This window comes from Oryzias melastigma, linkage group LG15 (assembly GCF_002922805.2).
Source record: "Oryzias melastigma strain HK-1 linkage group LG15, ASM292280v2, whole genome shotgun sequence".
In the NCBI taxonomy this organism is placed as follows: domain Eukaryota; kingdom Metazoa; phylum Chordata; class Actinopteri; order Beloniformes; family Adrianichthyidae; genus Oryzias; species Oryzias melastigma.
Genome location: NC_050526.1, coordinates 11,478,739 through 11,498,037, shown reverse-complemented (window position 1 = coordinate 11,498,037; position 19,299 = coordinate 11,478,739). Strand labels below are relative to the sequence as shown.

At 39.3% G+C, this 19,299-nt stretch overlaps 1 protein-coding gene across 2 annotated transcripts; it reads right to left on the bottom strand.

Moving 5' to 3' along the window:
* Window positions 1-580: 580 nt before the first annotated feature.
* On the bottom strand, window positions 581-17,537 carry papolg (poly(A) polymerase gamma). 2 transcript variants are annotated; one of them, XM_024296799.2, is made up of 24 exons: window positions 17,385-17,537; window positions 16,232-16,393; window positions 12,807-12,873; window positions 12,611-12,692; window positions 11,482-11,591; window positions 11,349-11,402; window positions 10,695-10,806; window positions 10,530-10,619; window positions 10,314-10,452; window positions 8,732-8,804; window positions 7,832-7,952; window positions 6,840-6,924; window positions 6,612-6,665; window positions 6,418-6,537; window positions 6,236-6,345; window positions 5,426-5,547; window positions 5,196-5,353; window positions 5,002-5,108; window positions 4,711-4,913; window positions 4,564-4,647; window positions 4,439-4,498; window positions 4,270-4,373; window positions 4,082-4,182; window positions 581-2,463 (listed from the first exon to the last, which is right to left on the bottom strand). In XM_024296799.2, the coding sequence occupies exons 1-24, from the start codon at window positions 17,423-17,425 to the stop codon at window positions 2,288-2,290; spliced, it is 2,535 nt and encodes an 844-aa protein (XP_024152567.1). In that variant the 5' UTR covers window positions 17,426-17,537; the 3' UTR covers window positions 581-2,287. The 2 variants fall into 2 exon arrangements, with proteins under 2 accessions (XP_024152567.1, XP_024152568.1); XM_024296800.1 differs by having other exon boundaries at window positions 17,050-17,402.
* Window positions 17,538-19,299: the final 1,762 nt, after the last annotated feature.

Here is a 19,299-nt window from a genome sequence, read left to right as displayed (position 1 = left end):
TTTTTTTTTCTAATTGTTGTGAATCAGAAGCATATGAAAAAATACAGGTCGAAAGCGCTTGTTTTAGTGATGTAGAAAATACGCTGTGTGGGCCAGTCTCCCTGCTCAGCTCCACTCTGACAAAAAGATCCATGAACGTCTTTGTTTTCCTCGTCTGAGCTGCTATCTGGACCAAAACTGTACAGCTGGATAGCTTCGATATTGCCTGTTATTTTTGTTTATATTGTATTTAGTTTGGGGTTGTTGGCTAGCAGGAGAATGTAAACTGAGAGCTCTCAGCAACGGAGAAGAAAGGGAAGAGGGTGTGGGGTTTGTTATATGTTAATTTCTGATTAACTATTTCCACTCTACAGAAACTATGTCCTTGAAAACACAGTTCGTTTGCTTTTTAATTCAGGCTAAAACGCACAGTTAAAAGACCACTGGGACCATTTGAAAATAGATCAAAAGATGATCTGAACAGGTTTTTGCCAGTATGTAGGTGAAAACTAGCAGCACTGACCAGCACATGCAATTATGTGCAAAAATGCAGCTTTAAAAAAAAAAAGAAAAAAAAAGAAAGAAATGCAGAGACGAGGTATAGTTTTTAGGGGTTTAATAGGTGTGTGAAATCATTTAAAGGAAGTGAAACACATACAAAAATACCCTTTCAATACATTTTAGAAACAAACATCTAAACAACCTGTTTTGTTAAATGTTTCTGAAGAGCAAAACATGTTGAAACAGAATGGTGCAGATCGATTCCAAAAGACCTACCTGCTATGAATGCTATTAAAAAAATATCACATGGTTCAAATATGCAAATATAAATAAAGTGATAAGAAAACCCCTAAATCTGAAGAGTATGCATTTTGAAAAAGAAACCGCCCTCTTTAGTTTGGGTTGCAAAGGAAAAAAAAAAAAAAGAAAAAAAAAAAGAAAATCTAAAGAGGCCTGCGGCCCCCAACTCACCGCCTGCTCCACTGAGGGGGTGCTTCATTCACACAAAGAAGTATGCATGTATCTCCTGTGCAGACACCCAGCTTCAGCGTCGAGAGTCGGAGCCAAAGGCAGAAAAGGAGGCATCTCCTGACCCCCCAAACCACCACCACCGAAGAATCGTCCACCCAGAAGATGCCTTTTAAGAACCTCCACAGGAGGCGCAGAGGGTTAGCACCCAAAACGAAGTGAGACCTCCCTCCGGGACACAGACACATCCAACAAGCTCGCTCGCACACAGACACAACTCCTCTCATTTCACAACACAGAGCGTTCACACCCGCTGCCCGGGAAGGAGATGAGTGAGGGTGGACAGGTGTGTGGCGGTGGAGAAGGTGTGAGAAGCTGCAGGTTATGGTCAGACTTTAGTGATGGAGGGCTCCAACACACCATGAAGAAAACCAACAGCTGCTCTACCTGACACAGAGGTTCTGGTAAATGTCATTCTGTTATGATTCTTCATGTTAAATCATTCTTTAAGAAAAGGAACAGCACTCCCAGAAAACACAGATGCTCCTGCTGACATGAGGATGGGTTTTTTTTTTTGTTGTTTTGTTGTTTTTTTTAATTTTTAACCGGCACCTGAGAAGCTCCAATCATCTACTCACTGCAAATCCATGGCTAACCTGGAGTCCTCTTTGGGGGGCGGGTCTGCTCCCTCCCACAGCGTCTTCACTAGTCTCCAGGGCTGGAGGCTTTTTGTTTGTTTTTTTTTTACAAGTAGTCGAGAGGAAAAATATTTTACAATTTTTTTAAACTTTTTTTTTCATTTTTAGATAAAACTACAATATAATGATCAAAAGACTTCTCAGAGATCTTTTGCTCTTCTTAAGACAAAAAGTTATGTACATCAACATTTACTGTACAGATTTCTGCTGAGGACGAAAGGAAACCGAGAACAAAACAAAAACGGGTTACTCCGGATGGGAGCGCAGCAAGCGTCAAGAACTGATTTTTTTTTGCTCTTTTCTAAAACTTAAAGGTTGAAAAAAGGAGGAAAATGAAAGGAACAGCTCGTTTTCCATGTGTTGACACAGAGGGAGAGGAGGCTGCTGCTTTAGTTCTCTGCCTCGTCTCCACGCCTCGAGGGTTTAACGCCCGAGAGCTGAGAGCAAGGCAGCACTGAACAAACCCGCCAAACCTGGAATCTCTGAAGGATCTGAGCTGAGGTGTCGGTCCTGCTGCGTCGGGAGTCAACCGACCCGGAAACGGTCCCGACTGTGTGTGGAATCCTCCTCCTGCTGCTGCAGCTGTTCGGCTGGTGAAGCTCCGCCTCCACGTGAGAATGAATCCTGTCTGTTCAGTTTCTTCAAGCTATGTGGATCCTGGCTTTCTCTGTTTTCTTCAGCCGCTTGGCCTGCTCCTCCAGCGAGGGAGAGTGGGGTCTTTTTGATGCCGCGCCGTTCAGGGGGTCCACGACTCGACTCACCAGAGTGGGGATGGAGCTGCCGACAGGGGGCGCCGTGCTTTTGGGAGCAACATGTTCTGCAGCAGCAAATAAAAAGGAAGTTTGATTTGGGACTTTTGTTTAATAAAAAAAAAAAAAAAGACATTTATTGGATTTCCTTTCCTTTTCCTTCGACTCACAAGACTCGAGTCACGGCACACGAGACTCAAGTCGTGACTCCCAAGAATCGAGTCGTGACACACGAGACCCAATTCATGACACGCGAAACCTGAGAAGTGACTCACGAGACCCGAGTTATGACTCACGAGACATGTCGCGAGTCGTAGCTCATGAGACATGACTCGCAACTCACGAGACTTAAGTCAGGACTCCACTCAAGTCGCGACTCCCAAGAATTGTGTCGCAACTCATGAGACTTGAGTCGCAACGCACAAGATTCGAGTCAAGAAACACGTCTCATGTTTCGTGACTTGAATCTTGTCCCGACTCACAGCCAAGAGCTGTGACCCGCAAACCAACTCATCAAAGCATAAATGCAATTTTATGCCACATATTGAGCCTATGGTCATGAGCTTTGGGTCGTGACCGAAAGAACAAGATCCCGACTACAAGCGGCTGAAATGAGTTTTCTCTGGAGGGTGGCTGGGCGCTCCCTTAGAGATAGGGTGAGGAGCTCGGTCACCCGGAGAGAGCTCGGAGTAGAGCCGCTTCTCCTCCGCATCCAGAGGAGCCAGTTGAGGTGGTTCGGGCATCTGGTCCGGATGCCTCCTGGACGCCTCCCTGGAGAGGTGTTCCACGCATGTCCCACTGGGCGGAGGCCCCAGGGAAGACCCAAGACACGCTGGAGAGACTATGTTTCTCAGCTGGCCTGGGAACGCCTCGGGGTCCCCCCAGAAGAGCTGGAGGAAGTGGCCAGGAAGAGGGAAGTCTGGGCATCTTTGCTTAGACTGCTGCCCTGTGACCCGGTCCAGGAGGAAGATGAAGAAGATGGATGGATGGATATTGAGCGTCAGAGCTCCTTTTGACATGGTGGATTTATTTGATCCCATTGAGCGGATACATGGCAGTTGCGACTCATGAGATTCGAGTCGTGCCCCACCAGACTTAAATTGCTGCTCCTGAGACGTGAGTCAGGTGAGCCACCAGATGTAGGTCGGAGCTATTTCCAGCGCCAGCTCCTGATGCTATTTTTCTGTTTTTCATACTAAGAATTAACTTGACGGAACGTCTCTATTGAAACATGTCAGGTGTGATTTGAATCGCGTGTCTGATAACTAAATAATCAAAAAGACTTAACTCCATCTGCTTATAAAATTAGTTTTTATGATAACAGTGTTTGAATAATATGATGAACAATTATTAGATTAAAATTAAACAGAAAAGCAATTTTTTTACAATAAAATGAGCATGAAATGCATAAAAAGTTGAAATATTCCATAAATTGAGATGTTGTGGGCGACACCTAAATATCACACGCTCTTTGACATACTGTAACACATAACACTTAAATGTTTATGGAAAAATTTGTTTTTTATTTTTAAAACTCTGGTTTGAGCCTTGCATCCACTCAAACATTTTAAAAGTAGATTCTGGTGCAGGCATCAGATTAAATCCTAACTGTATAAAATAATCTCACTTCTAATATTTCTTCACTCTCTGAGTTTTTCTTCTCGTGGTGAGCGAGCAGATACTCACTGGATCCGATGACAGGGATGGACATTCCCTTCTCCTCGCTGGCAGGAGCAGGATCGGTGGAGAGGGTGTCGTCAAACACGGGGGCCTTCGGGGGTGTGATGCTGTTCGTTTTGAGAGGGACAACGATGTCACATCGGACAATCTCCCCAACTGTTGACAACATTTGTTTTACTGGAGAAAAGGCTCACCTGTGGCGGTTGAGCGCCAGCTTAATGGAATTTTTCACGACTCGACAGCTGTTGCTGGCGGGAAGAGGAGACGAGGCGTCTGGCAGCTCCATGCTGGGAAGTCTCTGAAAAACAAAACGCATTTAAAGCAGCTGACGGGAACGTGGTGAGGGCTGGAGCGCAGGCTTACCTGTGTTCTTGAGGTATCGATGGTTGGAATGGGCTTGGCCTTTGATCCACAGTGAGGAGGCTGTGAAGGGACAGAGGCGTCACTCTGGAGGCTTTACTTCCTGATAACAGCACAGTAACACTCACGGTGCCAGGGCCGTCTCCGTGTGCATGGGGGTCAGACGATGGAGGGTATGGCTCCTTAAACGTGCCATCATCACTGGACACCACCTGCAGCAGAACACCACGTCAGTCATCTGAGATCCGCCCACATTTCCCAAAATCCTCTCTTACATCTGTGCTTCTGGGCTTTTTGGCCAGGTCCTCCTCTGTGGGGGAGTGTGGCCTCTTGGTGGCGCCTCCGTTGACGGGCTCCTCGAGGCCGTTGGGTTCCTCTTTGGGGCTGCTGGTGGCGCTGGGCTTCACGTCCGCGCTCGGCACTGTGTTGACGGAGCTGCTGGCGGGTGGAGAGGGAGGTTTCGTCTTGATGGGAGGCTCTGAGGAGGAAAAGTTGAACATTTCATAACCATCTTGAGGAGTCAGAATCCATTCCTTTGTCCTTTGAATCAAATGTTTTCTTCTCACTGGAGCCGATGACCGGGATGGACATGCCCGGGTCTCCAGCTGCTGCTGCTGCTGCTGCGCTGGGTGCGGGGGGGCTCTCCACAACCAGCTGCTTAGTAGGGCTGACGCTGCAACATCCAAAAGAAAAGGAGTCAGCATCAAAGCCTTATTCGCTCGGAAACTGAAAGAGCTAATATCTAAAAAGAATCTGTTACCCGTCGTCTGGGTCTGATGGAGGCTTGAGGGCCTTGTTGGTTGGAGAGCTGAAGGGAGTTCCTGAGTCTGTGTCTCTGGAGCTGTCCAGGTGACTGTTCTCCAAAGATAAGCGCTTTGGGTTTCCGCCGTTGGAGCCGCGGTTCACCTCTGCTATGCTCTGCAGGAACAGGAGATTTTTGGAAAAACAGCACAGAGATGAAGAAAAAGGATTAAATAAACTCTGTCTGACCCTCTTCTTCCTCTGGACCAGCTCAGGAGGCAGATACTGGTGGAGCTGCTTCTTCTTCACATGCGTGGCTTCGATCTTCATGCCGTCCTTCAGCATGTTGATGTTGTTGGCTTGCCTGTAAACTGTAGAGAAGTGAGTTAAGACTATTGAATGTAGATGTGTGAAGGCCATCCCCGTAAGAAAAGTGAAATCCTCAATTTGACGTGCTTCAGGTTTGATCGTTGACTGTACGAGAGAACTGGACTGAGTGAATGTGACATCACCCATAGAAAATAGTTTACTTCCAGTTTCAACCAAATCAAGTAAATTCAGTCATCATTTTTTTACAATCTGACACTGCCATGTTTAAACTAGGTGACATCAGTGAGCAGTGATTGGTCCAAGTCAGTCTGAGTCATCGTTTCTATGGCAACTACTATCACAAATCAAAAGTGTTAGAAGTCATCACCCCAACCACTTAAAAATGGGCTTGGGAGAATCTGAAACGTTTCAAACCACATCTTTTAGAGGCCAGTTTATAACTTGAATAACTTTCATTATAGAAAAAATGTCATTAAATAAAATAATTGGATAAACAAGAACGTGTTAAAAGAGCGAGAATGGTTATTCTGACAAATAGAATGACTCGGTAATAGCTGTTTATTTCTCTAAAGTAGTCTCTTGGAGCCAGCAGGTACTTGCTGTTTGAGTCACTCAGTCCAGTTCTCTTATACCGCCAATGGATTTCAGTAGCTGGGGGGGGTAACTTTACCGTGTAGCAAAAACAAAACTGCAGTATTTAAAATATTTTGCCATCACTTCCTGACTTACCAGTGTCTGTGAAGCTCTGGATGTCGTACGTCAGGTCGATGTTCACGCTCTCCGCGTTCTCCACCTTTTTGAAGATGATTCCGATGAACCACATGCAGACGAAGTCGTTCCTGTGACCACAGAGGCGGAGGGTTAATATGAAAGGAGAGGGCGAGTTCTGCTGCTGTAGCGTCTGAACGTACTCGTTGCGGTTCTCTTTGGACCCGGGGAAGGACTGAGGGTTGACGTGAGCGAGGGTTATGTACTCGTTCCTTTCCAGGTTCCCCACCAGAACACGGATCTTCGACTCCACCAGGCCGACCCTGCAGAGAAGTCACGAGGAGTCCATTTTGGGGACTAAAAGGGCGCAGGACTTACATTAGGCTTGGAAACCTACCATTCTAGGTGGTTTTCTTCTGTTGATGCACTCGCAGTCAGAACAATGTAATGCCTGCAGAAAGACAAGAGAACCAGACACTGTCAAACATCTTAAAAGACAACACCAGAACTTTATCATAACTAACCGTTAACGTAATTCTAATGGATCCTGAAGCTTCAGGATCCATTAGAATTACATTGATTGAGTAAATGGAAAAAGAGTTACATAAGGGAAACTAACACGTACTTGTATTTCTGGAAGAAGCTTGGAGGCTCGAAGAGCTTGGACCACTCTGCTTTGCCTTGAAGGATCTCATCTGTGACGCTGAGACCTGATGGAGACAGAGGGTTCAGTGCTGGTCCATACAAACACCACTCTCTATTCTAAAACTGCACAATACGAGGGAAAACTCGCTATGTGCAACAACGATGTAACTTGCTATACGTGAACAAAGAGTAAAACAGATGAAAAAAAAAGATTTAAAACTTGCCACAACAATTTTATGTAAACAAAAGTCAACATATCTTAAATTAAATGGCGAGTTATCTCAATAGGAGACAAGTAAAAGCTTGAATAACAGGGAAACACATCAAAGACTAATATGAACTGATTAAGAATAATAAAGGTTGGGCTTTTATGAAATTATTTTTGTTTCTCTGTCCATGCCTCCTTTCTGAATGACTGTTTTACTATCGCAAGTTCTTGGTAAAGAAAACCAACATGTTTACTTTGCAAAGTTTTAAAGAGCCACTCTGATTTTTAAAAAATATGTTTTTTATAACATGTTCTTGTAGGATTTTTTTCATGATGGAGGACATATATAAAGAAGATAAAGATTAAAACTATGTCAAAATTCCCATCCTAATCCCTAACTACTAAAAACTATATAGTGCCCTGGTTTATAAAATCATTTTGGACACCATGCTCACTACTTTTTTTGTTTTTCTAAACACTGGAAATGATGTAACCGAGTTCACAAAGTGAAAATTGAATCAATACGGATATTTCAAAATTAATCCACTGTGTTCTGATGAAAAGGCGGATGGTTTATTAAAAAAATTACATTTAAACACAATTTTTTTCAAAAAATGATTGGAGCCGTCTTAAAAAACTGCAGTGACTTTTCGCCTTCTTCAGAGGAGCCATGGGTGTTAAAGCAATTAACGCAGTATTTTGTGATATGTGTATCAAACATAACAGCGATACATTTTAAATTAACTGTGTCTGATGAGGTTTACCGTATTTGAACTCTTCGCTCATGATGGTGCGCGTTGATGTGGAGACGTTGTAGGTGGAGTTCTGCTGAGGGTAGGCAGGTGTGATGATGGGCATCAGGTGATATCGGTCAGAAGGATTCACCTGCAAGACGGAGCAACAATCATGAGAAAACCAGAGGCGTGTCCACCAACACTAAGCTGCTTTATAATCATCTTGCTTCTTAAAACCTTTGCAAACAACCTGTAAAGTGATGCTCCATTAGCAAAACACTTAAAACATGGATGATGAACCATTTCTGTGTAGTCGTTTGTTGTTTTAAAGAGAAGCTCAGAAAATATAAACTCAAGTTTATTACAAGGTAAAATTCTGATTTGTTTTTTGTAGAACTGTTTATTGTAGAAACAGACTTCTAGAGTAAAATAAATAAATAAACGGTAAGAAGACAACATGACAGCACTTCAAAAAAAGTAGATTTATTTAAAAAAAAATAAGGCAAACATTGACATTACAGTTATACCAAGGGGTAGAAAGTGTTGCATTGCACTACAGCGCCCCCCTGTGATACCAGAGGGTACTGCAGCGTGCAGAGGGCTGCGTTGGGCCAGGAATTTTTCAGCACAAACGCTTCAAAAACAGGTGAAACTTTCTCTATGATGCAGATTAAATCATTGATGCACATTCTATTTTTAAACATTCCCTTCAAATGAAATTATGCATTAAAATGAATCTGCATTCATAAAAGGCATCCATGCTAAAAAGGTTTAAAATAAAATACTGGGTTGAAAGTACTCTAAAATGTCCGCCTTCTTGCTTCAATTTGCTCTTGAAAACCTTTTCCTCCAATCAGAGTCAGGGAACCATCACAAGAAGACAAAGAAGAAGAGAAGTTTTTTTAGAAGCGAGCTGGCGGCCATACTCACTCTGGGATCCCACACAGGTAAATTCAGATTACTGTCTTCAGGTTGTTTCAATAGCACCGGATTAGGCCACTCCCTGCAGAAGAGAATGAAGAACAGAGGTGAAAGTGTGTCACGAACATCTGAGATATTCAATACTCCTACCACATGAAAGAACCAAGCAGAGATGTACAGTTGACCTTCAGTTTCCACCAATCCTTTATAATAATAATACATTTTATTTAAAGCGCCTTTCAGAGCTCTCAAGAACACTGTACAGTTAAAAGCACAAATAAAACATACATTTAAATAAAGTAAAATTAAAATGAAGAAGCAGAGGTGGTATATAAAAGTATGATGGGTATGACGGTTTGAACAGATGGGTTTTGAGTTTTGATTCAAAGATAGAAAAACGGTCTGTTTCTGATGTCGGGGGTAGTGAGTTCTAGAGTTATCACGGAATAGCAATCATTAATAAATGTTAAATGAACTGTGGCAGCAGACAGTCTGATACAAACTCTTACTTAAGCTTCTTTGATGTAAAACATGATCTGGGCTGAGATTGAAGTTCTTTACCATTTATGGTTTTAGCAAAAGAGATTTGATTTTTTTAATTGAGATCTCCAGAACAAAACTAAATTGTCATTCTCTATGAAAAATATGATTTTTAAAATCTACATTGCTAGAGTGATATCAAGCCAGAAGAGAACCACTGACTGTATATGAGAACTGGACTGAGTGACCCCTACACCTCACATTATAAACAGGAAGTCCCCGCTGACTCCAAAAAGTCACAAATCCCATAGACTTCTATAGAGAAATAAACAGCTGACTCGGTCATTCTATTTCTCAAAATAACCATTCCTGCTCCAATACCTTTTATTTGAACACATTGCTGATAATTCTAATTCTTTTTCTTACCTTTTTATTCTTGCAAGTTATAAACAGGCCAATCTGATGCCTTTAATAAATGTATATGGAGCCCGCTGGCCCCCACCTCCAAAACATTTGATTGACAGATTCTACCGAGCCCATTTTCAGTGTTAGGGGTAAGCTCTCCCCTGATTGGTGAGAATGGTTGCCATGGAAACGTGGACTATTTCTGACGTAGTCTGGCTCAAACATGACGGCGTCCAGATTGTAAAAATGGCAACAGAGTTGACTTCATTTGATTGGAGCTGGATGTAAAACCACTTTCAATGGGTGAGGTCACACTTACTTGGTCCAGTTCTCACATACAGTCAACGAGGAGAACTGAGGAGGAAAGTGATGGGATTTCCTTTGGTCTTAATGTCTTCTATTAGAGCAGTGCTGTACCATTCGGCTCAAAGTAACACAATTAGATAAAAAAATTGGGGATTTTTGCAGCTATATGGGTTTGCAGCACAGCTTTATCACATATTCTATCACATCTGCATGGTTATGACTTTAAAGATACATGATTATAAATGTGACTGAAACACCAAAAGTCAGTTATTTGAATACCTCTAAACAAAAAACAACCCAAAAATGCACTTTAGAGATGACCAAAAACCTGAAAGTGGTGCTGCTCACTCCACCCCCATTTCTTTTTTTTTTGAGAATCCTGAAAAGGGTTTACTGTTACCATTTGGAGAAGACCAAGAAGAACTTGTGAACAAGCGTGGCAGCCACAGCGTTGGGGTAGAGCTGGCAGGTCCTGGCCACCAACATGGCCCACGATACTCCCCCCAGAAAGCCCAGCATGTTGGAGTAGATCCCTCGACCTGCAGGGAAGCGTTACCGCGGAGCTTCAGGACAGGAGCATCGAACATTGTGTCTTAAGTTTGTCAACGGCTCTTACGTTTCGCCCACAGTTTGATGGCTCTTAATGTCAGTCTGAAGTTCTCTTTGTTTGGCACCAGGTACAAAATTTCATCAGTAACTCGACAACCTGTATGAAGAAAGTCGTTTTTGTTCCAACTTTCTTTTGAGTGGCACAATATGATAACAATATGAAGTAAAGTACCGTTCAGACTGCGGATACAGCGAATGTCCAGGTTCTTCAGAATGGAGTCTCCCCTCAGGTCCAGGTTATCAGGAATGGACTGTAAGGCCAGTCTGGCAAATAGCAGGTCAATCTACCCAGACGGAGACAAAGGTGATTAAAAGACTTGTTCTGCCTGTGGATGCTTCACTAAAACAGCAACAAGGCGTTAAAGACACAGTGATCCATCCGACTTCTACTTGACCTTACAGCACGATAAAAGCATGCAAACTAATTTCCTTATTTCAGAAGTGCTAAAAAGCAGCAGAGACTGAGAGATAAACCGGATTATTATGACAAATTTACAGAATCAATGTTTCTAATTTTTTCCTCAATATATTTTACTCGACTGGAATAAACTGGAACATAAAAACTAACACTTTTACAAAGACATCCAGTTTGATCACAGCAGAAAAAACACAAATCTTTGAGCTGTTATGATAATGCTCTATTTCACATCAAAATATTTATTTTTTTTCTTTTCCGATTGTATTCAATGAACCTTCAAGCAGAAAATCAAAACATCTGTCAAACTCTGTTCAGTTTCTGCGTCTTAAGTTCAGGTCTAAAGTCAAAAAGCTTCTTTTATTTAAATGAACATGTCTGCATACAGTCATATGCAAGCAAGCTGCTCACCTCAATCCCATCAAACTTGAATTTTATCACTGGTACAAACGCATCCTCAACAGCCTTAAGGGGGAAACAGAGAAAGTATAATCATCCATCAAGCCTTTAAATAAAAAAGTGAACATTGCTGGTTGAGGTTTACCCTGAGATCTTTAATCTCTTCGTGCTGTTTTAACTTCTCAAAGAAAGACTGGAAAAAGTCACTTCTTTCTACGTGGCGTGGAGCGACACATAAGGCATCGATATCGGCTCCTGTAAGCAGAACGGATCAGAATAAGACCACAACATCAAGTCTGTTTACCAAATGTGATTTAGTGAAACACAGAAACTTCACAGTTCCACTCAAAAAAAGAAAAAAGAAAAAACCTCTGCATCGTTTTCCACAACATTCCAGAGAAAACTGAACTGAACTTTTGAAAAGTGTTACTCAACACTTTCCTACAAGGAAGTCTGTTTGAGACTGAATCAGGGGAGAGGGGAAGAATGGGGAAGTGCTGAGAATTAATAATGCACAGTGGTGCATGAGAGAGTGGCTTCAAACCCAGAACTTTTCTGTCTTTCTTCTTGGATCCAATGTTCTCTAAAAAACTCTTAAAGTTTTCAGAAAAAAATAGTTCACATTCCGCAGATTGTAAAAGACACTGTACCTTTACTTAAATAATATTCAAAATAGAGAAAAAGAAAACTGAATGGTGTTTAATCTAGTTGAGTTTTCCTCTTTAAAGTTTGACTTAGCGATGTTTACATGTTGTAAAAACAATCTGAACCTTTTAAGATCCAAATCAAAAAATGTAATATTAATCAATCTGGATCGAAGTCAGAGAGATTGAGTTAAAATGTTGTGTTTTTAAACTAAGGAATCAACATTGTTGGTGTTTGCCATCTGTTCTATTTGTTTCTACTGTTTATTGTTGTAAAAAGGGAATAAAAAGTGTACCAATGATTTATTAACTACCAGCAAGTAAAAGGGGAGAAACACTGATCCAATTTGACCTTTATTCTGTTTTTGCTTTCGTAAATATTTTGTGGTAAATAAATATAAACAAATAAAATAAGTTTGATAAAACAGCTCTTTGAAATAAACTCATTCCGTCTTGCTGGAGCTTCAAACTCAGAAAGAATGAACACATCTGGCTGCTCATATTCATAACCTCTAGAGTGGGTTCTCCTGTTTTAATAAATGTAAAGGCATAAACGAAGCAACAGCCTTTCTGCTGTTTTTGATGGACTTTGCTGCTCGCCGTAAAACCATCTCTGACGTGAGCGTGTACCTTTTGTGTGCACTCCAAGTCTGTAAGAACCGAATGTGAATATTTTGCCTCCGACACAGCTAATAGCAGATGGAGGAAGGTTCTGGAGGAGAGAAACAGTCATTAGAAAAATATGACAATCTTTCTGTTTGAAAAATTTGGATTATTAAAAGAAAAACAAATATTAAAAAAATCCTTTAGCATCAGAGAAACGTACCTTTAATTCACTGATCTCTGCGATCCATTCCTTAACAAAGTTGTTCAGTTTTCCAAGAACAGCAAGTCTGGAAGAAAAAGAAATTTTTAACATATGATCCCTGCAAACATGTTCACACACCGTCATCACAGGTGAGTTTTTAAGAAGTTGATAATACTTCAGTATCAACCCAGCTTCCAAAAACACGAAGAGCTTAGCTTCAAAAATCACAGTTAACACAGGGAGACCGGAGAAAACTGACAGAATGAGAACTGAAATGTTTTCAAGTAAAAAAACATACATTTGTGGTGGAAAAAAAATGTAACTCTGTAGGTAGTTTATTTGTGGCAGAAAATCTCTGGAATTATGAATCGTCCGATTCTTGAGTTATTGAATTTTAGCTTCAAAAGCACCAACCAGGCGTCTCCACAGAATGATAAAAGCAGACGACTTTTATCAGATTCATTTATATGAACATATGCAGCTCATTGTGGAAAAAACAGGCAAAAGACACAAAAAGGTTTGTTTTTCAGTTGTTAACACCAGAACTGCAGAGGAGAGTTGTAACAACCAGAGGATGAATGACTAAACGAGTTTTTCTTGATTAAAAATGCAGAAACATCTTTAAAAGTGGTTATTTTCAGTGGAGAAAATAGAAAACAGCATTTGACACTTCAACATCAGATCGAAATTTCACATTCACATTGTTTACAAGTTCAATTATTTGGATATTTAACAAGAAACACATTTTCAGTAGTGACTGGCAGTAGAAATACTGATTGTATTAGTCCTGCACTACCTTCATATGGTTTAGATGTATTTGTTCATCAGTACAACAAACTGATTGGGACACTTGAAGCTCAGCAACAGGTTGATAGAAACAAGAACATTTAATGAAAAGATTGAAATGCAAATTCCACCATGATTTAAAGTCCCACTCCGATAATCTTTTGATCCACTGTAAAAGTGGTCTTTTATTTATGATTGGCGTTTTTAGCTAAAATCAGTAAAACTTATGTCGTTTTCTAGGACATATTTTCTGTAGAGAGGCGGAAGTTCATTAGAAAAATACCTTCCGAGTTGTGGGCAGGACCGTTGGTCCAGATTAAGCCAATGCTGATTTCCCATCATCCCTTTGTTACCATCCTGCTATCTTACAGCTCCTCACAACCCCAAACTAACGTTACAGGTGCAACAAAAATGAGTGATATTGGAGCTATCCAGCCCTACAGTTTAGATCCAGATGAGGAAAACAAATACATTCATGGATCTATTTGTCTCCAGGTAGATGTGACAGAATTGAGTGGAGCAAGAAGCTTGTGGTCCGCTGGTTGTAATTTGTACGCAAGAACAACAAGCTTTTATCAACTGCATTTTTTCCATCTGCTCCTTATTCACAACTAAACTAAACATTTAGAAATCAAATTTTACGCTGAAGTTTCTTTATATAGGTCATCAATCATCAAAACAACTGTCACAAGAACATGTTAAAACATCAAAAACATTATTTTCATCAAAGTGTATCTTTGAATACGTTACAGTACATTAAATAATTTCAAAAGTAAGTAAAAAATAATAATTTATGCTTAAAAAATGGGGGCTTCACCTTGCTTATAGCCAGTTCACTTAAAACTATCATAGAAACTACATATAGTTGACGTGATTTATGTGTACTTAATGGCCAAAACTTTTGAAAAATGTAAAGAAAAAAGCAAACCAAGATGTCAAAGTGTAGATGTTTTCTATTTAGTCATTGAAAGACCTGAACTGCTTGTTCAGTTTAAAATAAATGTGCATGTAATCAACAAAACTCACTGAAGGGAACGTAATGAATTAGCTTGCAGAAATTCGTGTTAAAATATCAGTGAGGCAGACCAGGCAAGAACCAGGACAAACTAAGTTTGAGAGATTGTTCATAGTATAATCCCCCCTTTTTTAAGCTTTTTAGAAGAATCACAACCCAAAAAGACCAGATCATCCTCTTAGAGGTCCAACCAAAAAGTTCAGCTGAAAGAGAAATCATGTGGTCTTGCTAGTGATAATGAAAACAGTGTTATAGCCAAAGCACTCCAAGTTAAAACTTTATCCAACAACTGAAATTAAGACATCTGCTGTTTCTAGGGCTGTACTGCGTATTCCATACTTGGATATTCACAACCTGTAGCTGTAAATTTGAGTACATTTGTGAAGTCTTAGTTGCCGATCTTTAACCATTGTGCTATTCATGGGATGTTTACATTAAAAGCGGGGTCATCTGGATCCCACAAGACAGTGCACTGGACCTTTTTTTTTTCCCTCAATAATATTTTATCTTCACTGGTGTCTGTAGCAGACATGACATCCTGTCCACCTTCATCCACATTTGTCATGGGAGGGATAACATATCAATGTAAGGCTGGGGTCATCTGAACCCCATAAGATAGTACAAGGGTTAAAAATATAGTAATGTAGTAAAAACACACAAAAGCCAACATCATTTTCACTCTAAAATGGAGAATGATGTTGGATTTTAGGTACATAAACTAAAAAACAAACTCACTACTGTCATAGGAAGTAAATTTTCAAAATAAAGTCTCAGTGAAGCTTTTCATTTTCAAAGTAAAACTATCAAGTGTTTTTTGTAGATAGAAAATAAAAGTCTGAATTTCAGTTTACTGGAACATGTTCTGAAAAAAATACTTAGATTTAAATATATATAAAAAAATTATAGAACAGATAAAAAATTCAATACAAAATATGATGAATGTTAATTTAAACATATGACCAAAATCTTGTGATTAATTTCCTCTATGATAAAAAAGAGCTCATAACACATTTGTTGGAAATCAGTTTAGATTAAACGACAGTCTGCGAGTGTTTTTACATTGTTACAGAGCCTTTTAATTTAAGTGTTGATTTGACTTCATTTACTATCTTCTTTTCATCTATTTACTGAAACTAGACATCAAAACTTAGAGGATGGAAAAACGGTGGAGAACCTTTTCAGGATTTGTTCTATAATGATCCAAAGTAACATTTTTGTGTGTTTATAAAACTGCTAAAGTTAACTAGGAAGTTGACAAAAATCTCTTGAGTGCGAGTGTTTAAAGTGATACATTTGTTTCTTTCTTATAAATCTTTGCGTTTCATCTGCTTTACGTTGCCGATTCTGATCTCTTGTTCAACATAAATATATAAATCAAGGTGTTTTGATAAATACTATTTAAATTGCCATATATTCCGTAAAAAACAGAGGCATTCGGGCACATTTAGATTAAAATACTAAGAATTGCGATTCAAACTGGATTTGTGAATCGAATGACCACCTGAGCAACAGTTTCCTGAGCAATTCTCATGATGTCAAATACCAAATTCAACTATGACAAAATCTTTAATGCAGAGGAAAAAACAACACACATAATCACACTGCTGGTGTCCTGAATAGCTGTGTTCAGGTGAGTCCTCACCTGTGGTTCAGCTCCTCCTCGTCCTCAAACACGCCGAATGGTTTCATGGCCTCACAGAGCTTTCTGGTGTACTCGTGGTCAACATCTCGTGGAGGAGCAAGACTAATGGCAGAGGTGATCCCATAGTGTTTCTGAGGCGGCTGCTGCCCACTAGGCATGGCGCTGCAGGAGAAACGACAGTTTAAACGACAGTATCTGTACAAAAAACATGGACAACACAAATGCTATTTACAATACAGAGCGGGTACTTTTTAAAATAACACTGAGTGAAGCAATGCTGTGAAAGTTAGCATAAACACGTTGAGGGAACACCGGTTGTTTGGTGTCTTAGCAGTGCGGTTAGTGTGTAAACACTCCACTGACAGCAACAAACGCCGCGTTTTAACACACTTTCAATATTTTCTCGAATGCAACTCTGGAAATAAACACAAATATCCAAACATAATTAAAACTCAATGATATCTAACATTAACCGAAGCGTGGACAGCGTTAGCAAGTCATAAACATGCTAACAAATTAGCTAATTTAGCAAGTTAGCAGGTGCTAGCTATTAGCTTCGGGAGAATCTGTTATATGGGTATTTTCGGTTATATATAATGACAAAAGACACAATAAAAAGTAAAATTATCAAACAAACGTGTTTATTATGAGAAGGAATAAAAAATGTGTGCACACAACAACCTGCATGCCAGCCAACATCCGGAGGCTGCAGGCCTTGTTGTGACAGTTGGCTAACATTAGCCTTTAGCCTATTCTTCAGAAGCAACTAAAAGCAAACGAAAAGCACAAGTTGCAAAGCTGCCAGGCGCAGAACTCACCTTGACATTTCTTTCATGACACTAAAAAAAGCTTGTGTTGTTTCTATATGGTGTTAATACGTTTAAAAAAACTAAGAAAAGTCAGTAGGTGGGAATGATAACAGCTTCGACCTGATTACAACAATGGTCACTTTCCAAAAAGCAGTTCAAACCTTCCCAATGAACCGGAATCACTACTTGAAAGACAACGAATCAGCTTTAAAAACACCGTTCGTGTCACTTTCAGCGTCAAAAACGCGACATATTTTTAGTGTTGGCTGTTAAATTGTCGTTTGATGCTTGGTTAGGATTCCATTCTGTCATTTTGTGGAGCAAATATTAAAACACAAAGTAACCTGTTTGTTAGATGTCTGCTAGCACCACGCTGAACGACCATCGTCAGAGGCACCGCCTTACCAAGGACGTACGTCACGTGACCAGCCAGGCCTTTGGCTGTGTTTACTATAACAACTTAGCAGCGCGAGCCGCACCTGTTAGCACAGCAGGATTTATGGGTTTAGTTTACATACTGCGGATGTTTTTAACCTAAAAAATAATCAAAAGTTACTGCTTAACCATTAGCAATGACTAAATTACAGCTTTTCATTTTAAAAATGTTTCTAATTTAGAGGAAAAATGTGACCTTAAAGTTTGTCCTTAAGAGTGATCACAGAGATTTAACAATGTTAAACAGTTTTTATTATTAATTTAATTCACTTTTCCCAAAATATATGTTCTTCAAGAAAAATGCTTTTTTGAATAATTAAAATCGAAAATATAGACATAAATTAAATGATCTAAAGCTAAATTCAAACATTTTTGTTAATTTTTTTCATCGTTTTTTTTTTTTTTTTTTTTCCACAAATCCCTACTGGATACTTAACTGAGAGCAGACAGAATTATATAAAATAGCTTTGCCTATTGTTTAATTTGAAGTTTTTTAAGGTATTATTTTAATTAATTTTTATATGAAGAAGAAAAAAGGGGAACCTTTTCACGTTTGCATATTGAAAAATAAACATATAGAAAAGATTCAAAAGTATATGCTGAAAAAATGTCCCTCTAAAAATATTTTACTATTCATAAATGACAAATTGTGTCCAATTAAAAAAAAAAAAAAGTTTAACCAAGATTTAATGTTTTCAGAATGCCATTCTAGTCACTGCGTGGACTAATCTAATCTGTCGTAAATATAGACAAGATGTCAAGGCTTTTAGTTCAATAAAAATAAATGAAAAACAACACATTGTTATACATTTTTTAAGACTATTAACTTGATATGATATATCTTGCAACTTTGCAAACAGAAACTTTACAAATTTTTAAAGAAAACAGAATCCATTTGAAGACTACTTAGGCTCTTGAACATACCTGGTTTTTACTTAATATTTATCTGACACTGAGGAAGTCTTTAACAAGATGACATAATAATTTTTAAGCTTCCATTCATTTTGTTATCCAAATCGGACATATTTGCTGTTCACTTAGGGGCAAAAATTTGAAAAAAAAAAAAAACAGTGCAGATTTATTGTGCTTCTGTTTGTGGTCAAGTTGCGACGTAAACCACAATTAATATGGAGTTTAACATTAGTATTGTGACCTAACCATTAGGAAATGCAAGTACTTCCTCAGCATTACTTAACCATGGTTAATCATTGCTGAATGCTTGTTGAACCCTTATTGTGAAGTGTAAACATAATTCCATTGGGTAACACTTAAAAATGCTCAATAGTCTCATAATCATTACTTAACTATAATTAGTCATTAATGTGTACTTGTAAATTGCAAACACTCATTGATAAAAAAAGAGCTTCAAATAAGCTTTACTTTTTATTATCAATGGAAGCAACAATACATCAAGCATTTCACACATTTTATTTGATGCTTAAAACAGATGTAATTTTTACAAAACATATTAACAGAGGTACGCTAATGTGATAATTAGCATAGTAAATGATGCATAAATAAACAACTACACGTATACTTCTTTTGTTTACTCACTAATGCATTAAGTAAGGTTGAGTAGGAGTGACAGAGTGGTTGACCTCTGACCTGAGTATTGCAGCTTTGGTTCTTGCCTTATCCACTCATGTGTCGAGGTGTCCTTAGACAAAACACTGAGCCCCACATTCTCCTGGTGGTTATAGGCTGGAGTTAGTTTAAGGCAGCAGAGCCACCATTTGTGTGTGAATGTGTCTATGTGTGAATGGGACTGTGGGGCTCTTTGGGCCTTCAAGGAAATTAAAAAGTTGTAAATAAGTATAAATGCTT

What these genes read in the sequence shown, in the direction of transcription:
- papolg (XM_024296799.2), bottom strand. Translation starts at nt 17,425, where the DNA reads ATGGTCGTTCAGCGTGGTGCTAGCAGACATCTAACAAACAG. An exon ending in ACTTGGAGTGCACACAAAAG is followed by an intron (nt 11,592 to 12,610) that starts GTACACGCTCAC and finishes TTCTGCTTACAG; the next exon opens with GAGCCGATATCGATGCCTTA. An exon ending in AAAAGCCCAGAAGCACAGAT is followed by an intron (nt 4,648 to 4,710) that starts GTAAGAGAGGAT and finishes GTTCTGCTGCAG; the next exon opens with GTGGTGTCCAGTGATGATGG.